The following is a 6214-nucleotide window of genomic DNA, read 5'->3' as shown; positions in this document are numbered from 1 at the left end:
CTGTATACTGAAGGCGAAAAGAATGTTATATTAATTAGAAAAAAAAACTTAAAAAATTATTTTAAATTGAAAAAATTGGAATCCTCTGCAATAACAGCACGCGTTATTAATTAATTCATAAAACAATACAATATTAAAGCGTTTTATTTACATATTTTATTTCTGTGTTTAAATAATAATTTTTTATTTTATTTATAATATAAATTAAATTATACTTCTAAAGCTTTAGTTTAAATAAATATAGTGTCACTGGTTGTTACAAAGTGTCTTATTGTTAATAAAAAAATGAAAATTTCAGCGAAAATTGGAGGCATATGGATACAAATACCATGCAAGGATGGTAAGTGCCTATTTCATCACACAAGACTGCGTTTTTGGAAATTTTTAAAATTATTTCATGAGAATTCATGGAATTTTATCTTAGATGTCGTAAAAAGTCTTAGGAACTCTGAATAACTCTGAATAACTCTGAATTTCTCAACATTTTTGGACTGTATAATTCTGAATAACTCTGAATTAGACAGTCCAAAAACTTTTAAGACTTATTACTTTCTTCAAATAATTTTTCCACCAGGGCAGTTGTACAATACAGGTAACTGCTTGTTTTTCTTTTAATTAACTTTCTCATGTAGGTACAAACACAATCAAATGGTTATCTGAGGAAGCAGTTAAACGACATAGGCGAATTATTAAAAGCCGCAATTTGCTTGAGGATGACAATAATAATACTGAAAAACCAAGTTGTGATATTCCACACGATTATATTGTAGAAGTTCGACGATCACGTGGAAGTGTTATTTTAGATTTTGAAGATAACATACAAGATGTACTTGACGATAATGATTTTGTTTTAATTGGTAAGTAATACCTATAATAACGAAAATAGCAACTTTCCATACAGGAAATAACAGCTGCATCATGTTCATGCCGTCCGATGATATTAATTATTAAAATTTTTAAAATTTATAGTACTAAAAACGGATAGATACAAGACATCAATGATTCCCGATGAATTGAAGCATATACTGGAGCCAATGTATCCTTTTAAGCAAACAAAAATTCAAACTGTTTAAAAAATGAACAAAAGCATCGAGTTGTGAAAGATATGGCTTTTAAAGGCCAGATCTATAAAATGATATACCTAGTAAATTATTATATTCATTAGCGAAAAATTTATTTTTACAAAACTTTTAAATTTCTTAACTTATTATTTCAGATCAGATTATGTTCAAGCAGTCCAAGTATGTAGTGTAACAAATTTTCATTTAAATATTTCATATTTTTTATATTTTTGAACTCCATTTAAAAAATTTTAATTTCTAGACTATGTTTTTGGACGGATCTAGTTTATCAACTGATGACCTTCGTCAACTTGGGCAAGGCAAATATAAAATTAAGGTAAAATAAATACTCCCATCAAGTAGGAGTATATTCGGATTTTGAATTTAATTCGAATATTTCGAATAATTCGATATTTCGAACAATTGGATAGATAAACTTTGATTAACGTATTTCTTTGATTTCGATGTATTTTTCAATTTACTAAAACAATTTACTTATTAAAAAATTCAAAATATTCAAAGTTAGTCAAAAATTGTTATTATAACTTATGGCCTATTGTTTTCTCCAGCTAACTCAAGATTCAGAAGAAAATGTTCTAAAATCCCGAAAAATTGTCGATAAAATTCTGGAAGAAAAAAGAGGTAAACAATTAAGACAAATTCAGCCAAGAATTCTATTAGATTCTTGACTATATTTGTTCATGTTTTATAAGACCTTTTCCATAGGGTACTTTTACCTAATAGTATAATTTTATATTTGAAAAAATACTATTTGTTTTTAGTTGTATATGGTATAACTACCGGATGTGGAAATTTTTCAAGGAAAGTCATAGACATAATTAAATTAGAGTAAGTAACTCAAGTATCAATTTAGTTAGAGTAAGTAACGCAAGTGCAATTTTTGATCTATATTACCTATTTATCATACATGTAAATGAATTAATTTTTAGATTTTGCATAAAAACCATCAGTTTATGAGAAATCCACGAAGTATCAAATGTCTCATTGATACACAAGCTGATAGTTTTGACTTTTAAAATAAAATTTTGCATGCTTTTGATGTACCTTTTACAAAAAGTGGTAGAATTGTAGAAGCGACAAATTTAGAAATAATATATACCTATTTTCGTAGGCTTTATAACGAATTTTCTTAGTAAAGGCAGGAAAAACAAATAAAAACATACAATTGACTGAGTCAATTGTTAAAATACCCTGAACAGAAAGCGTTAAACACCTACACCAAAATTTTGTTTGTATCATCAATATTGCTAAGCGTTACAAACTTGGGACTAAAATTATAGTATACCTTAATGATACATATATCATATCTTATTTCCCATGCTAATGGTAAATACGTGGAAAATGCTAGTGTTGATCAGCAGCAAATTTAATCAAGCCACACAGCGACAGTAAACCTCTTTTTGCATTTTTACAAACGATATGATTTTTTAGACAAATTATAAATTTTTTAGACAATGGCAGCTAAACTTAATACGTTCTCATGCTATTGGCGTTGGTAAACCATTGAGTCCAGAAAAAACACGAATGTTATTAGGATTGCGAATTAATATGCTTGCTAAGGGATATAGTGGAATTTCTCTGCCTACTCTACAACATATGATTCAAATTTTCAATGGTAATATGACGTTTAGATAACTGCTAACTAATATTATTAATCTAATTTATTTTATGTTATATTTTTTAATAACAGCATCATGTTTATCTTGGGTTCCGGAACAAGGAACAGTTGGTGCTAGTGGAGATTTGGCACCATTGGCTCATTTAGCTTTAGGAATGATTGGAGAAGGGAAAATGTGGAGTCCAGAAACCGGATGGGATGATGCAAAAATTGTAATTGAAAAACTTACTTGATAATGACCAAAATAATACAATTTATAAAAATTTAGCTCAAAAACGAACACACTATCATAAAATTTCTGCAATCTCCGTGTTTGTGAAACACTTTTATTAACTATTTAATGTTTGAGAAAACTGTTTTGCAACAGCACAGTCTATATCAATACACCTGTAAAAAGAAAATTAGCTCTCAAATGAGTATTTAAGCCATTACTTTGTTTTCGACGATCTTTTAAATTTTTTGCCCATATCTCCTTTACTATTACGTATTGAACAAACGTATTAAAATGCTCCAAGAATACTCGTAAAATTTTCGTATTGTTGTCAGAGTACAGATATACTATATTTTTTAATACTATTTTCATAAAGGTTTTGGAAGCACACAATTTAAAACCTGTAACCTTAGGGCCAAAAGAAGGTATTGCACTGATCAATGGAACTCAATTAATAGCCAGTATTGGAGCTGAGGCGGTTGAAAGAGCTTGTTCTATTGCAAAACAAGCAGACGTGGTTGCTGCTTTAAGCTTAGAGGTACTTATTTTAATTATTAATATGATGTTCGAAAATATTTTAAATAAGTTATTTTTAATAAATTTTTTTGATATAGGTTTTAAAAGGTACAACAAGGGCGTTTGATTCTGATGTTCATATGGTGCGACCCCATAAAGGACAAATAGCTGTAGCTAAACGACTAAGAGCATTGTTGCATTCCGATATGTACCCGTCACAAATTGCAGGTATTCTCTAATAAAAATACTTTTGTCTTACAATATCTATAATTTTATTCTTGCCATTATATTTAATTTTTAGAAAGCCATCGTTTTTGTAATCGAGTTCAAGATGCGTATACTTTAAGATGCTGTCCACAAGTACATGGAATTGTTCACGATACCATTGATTTTGTACAAGGAGTCATTTCCATCGAACTTAATAGTTGTACTGATAATCCAGTATCCTTTAAATTATTTTATAAATGTAAAGGTAGGGTAGCTTATAAAGAAACGTGGGTATATATAATCTGACTATACCTAACCCACCACAACTGGGCAAGGGCTACACGTTCAGTTTCGTAAATTTGTAAAAAAAAAGTCTGCCCTTACATGGGGCCCTTATGATTTTCGGCCCAGGACCCTCAACTGTTTAATCCGGTCCTGATAACACTTTACGCTATTTTTTTTTAATTAATGTTATAAACGAAACTTTCCTTATCAACAATTAATATAGATAGTCTTTGCTGAACGAGGTGAAATAATATCAGCAGGAAATTTCCACGGTGAATACCCTGCGAAAGTTCTTGATTATTTAGCAATCGCAATTCACGAACTTGCGTCAATGAGTGAAAGACGAATAGAGCGATTGGTAAATCCAGGTAATATTTTATTTACATGTATATTTTACATTACACGAAAATTAATTAAATATTTTTATAGCTCTCAGTGAATTACCAGCCTTCTTGGTGAAGGAAGGAGGAATGAATTCTGGTTTCATGCTTGCACATGTTACTGCAGCAGCTCTAGGTAAATTAAAAATTAAAATATTGAAATCTTATAGGTGTAAGTATGAGCTGAGCTTCTGGTATTTGATGAGTACCAGAAGTAAGCTTCCTCAAACATAAAGCCGTCATAAGAGAGTTATTCACTATGATAGCTGTCATTTTCAATCGATGAAAAAAGTAGAAAACTACTAAATAAATTAAATGATTAAAATTCCATGACTATCCCATCAAGTTTCAAAAATTCACTTAAGTTGTAATTGATATTACATTTTTATTTGCCATCAATTTTATGAATATTTTTATATGATTACAGTGTCGGAAAATAAGGTCTTATGTCATCCATCCTCAGTAGATTCATTGAGTACAAGTGCAGGTACTGAAGATCATGTTTCAATGGGAGGTTTTTCAGCTAGAAAAGTTCTACAGGTATTGGTAAATAAATGCTATACAATAATCCCTAATAATCTGATGTTTCTTCTTTAAGGTTATTGAAAATGTTGAAAATGTTATAGCCATAGAGCTAATCGCTGCGTGTCAAGCCATTGAATTCCTGCGACCATTAAGAACAACTACTCCATTAGAAGAAGTGTATAAAACTGTCCGTGAAGTAGTTAGGTAAATATTCATACTATTTATACCATTTTTTTAGAATAATTGTCCATCGTATTCGCGCCTGTAACATACTTTTGTAGTGTTTGTCCATAGACACGATACCTCAAAAAGAAATATTTAACTAAGGACAAAACTAATTTTATTTTTATAGACCATTAGATCAGGATAGATTTATGGCTCCAGATGTAGAAGCAGTTAAGCAGCTTCTTCAAGAGAATAAAATTTGGCAAGCTGTGCAGCATCATATTGCTTTCTACCACGCTCCCACCGTGAGTACACATTGTCTTTAAACATTACTTTTTTGAATATTTTAATACGAACCTGTTATTTAGGAAATGGAAACTCGAGTTTATAGTCCTACTGCTACAATGGTTGGAATGAAGCAAAGAGATAAACCACGTGCTAATAATTCTTCTTCAGCCAAAAGACGGAGACAAAAATTGGATGACTAATTAATCAATAATATTTTTACAAATAAATGTTGCCTTACCAATATTGTTTAATCGAAGTCTATTGTTTGATATTATTCTCGGTCAATTAGTACTTCTTCCTGTAACTCCTGTAACCACCTTCTACTAAATTATAAATGGACACCTGGGCCAAGGGTCATATTAAATTAACAAATATTTACATGTTTCTGTAATTGTTTTATATTATGTATTATGTTGTGATCAGGGTTTTCATAAAATAAATTATAAAAACGTATTAAAAGTAAATTAATTTTTGTAACCAATGCAGGTTATAGAAGCATCGATGTTTCTATAAGCAAGAGTAATGAAATGAGTCAAGAAAAGGCAGTCTCAAAACATTGGTCAGCTGTTGATGATCTGAAAGTTAATTTGTGCTATGGATGAGGTTTTTCCCATAATTTACCATTAAAAATTGAATGATTTTTTTTAACGTCTACTAAACCAATTGATTTAGAATATTTAGTGAAAAACATAATTCAGTCGACACTCATATTCAAAATTAGTCCCAAAACAATAGTAAAATAATTCATATTTAAAAAAATCTTTATTAAGTACAATAATACAGTCTAGCGTTTATCAATTGTATTAGTTAAAGTACAAAAGCTACCATAACAGTAATTATAAATTTTTAAAAAGTACAAATTTACATTATAAACTAAGTACCTACTAAAAAAAATTAAGACTTTAAATTACAAAATAAATTATTAAGTTTAAAAAAA

The 6214-nt window shown here is 29.5% G+C and overlaps 1 protein-coding gene across 1 annotated transcript; it reads left to right on the top strand.

Annotated features, from left to right (window-relative positions):
- The first annotated feature begins 247 nt into the window (after window positions 1-247).
- LOC123292256 (histidine ammonia-lyase-like) lies at window positions 248-5647 on the top strand. Its single transcript, XM_044872833.1, has 18 exons — window positions 248-340; window positions 633-857; window positions 970-1036; window positions 1217-1241; window positions 1324-1398; window positions 1631-1703; window positions 1844-1910; window positions 2534-2697; window positions 2773-2912; window positions 3288-3449; window positions 3526-3655; window positions 3729-3868; window positions 4143-4287; window positions 4349-4435; window positions 4727-4839; window positions 4898-5028; window positions 5177-5294; window positions 5358-5647. The coding sequence occupies exons 1-18, from the start codon at window positions 286-288 to the stop codon at window positions 5475-5477; spliced, it is 2037 nt and encodes a 678-aa protein (XP_044728768.1). The 5' UTR covers window positions 248-285; the 3' UTR covers window positions 5478-5647.
- Window positions 5648-6214: the final 567 nt, after the last annotated feature.

This window comes from Chrysoperla carnea, chromosome 2 (genome assembly GCF_905475395.1).
Source record: "Chrysoperla carnea chromosome 2, inChrCarn1.1, whole genome shotgun sequence".
Taxonomy (NCBI): Eukaryota; Metazoa; Arthropoda; class Insecta; order Neuroptera; family Chrysopidae; genus Chrysoperla; species Chrysoperla carnea.
The sequence above is the reverse complement of the archived record's forward strand: the minus strand, read 5'-3'. Positions and strand labels throughout refer to the sequence as shown.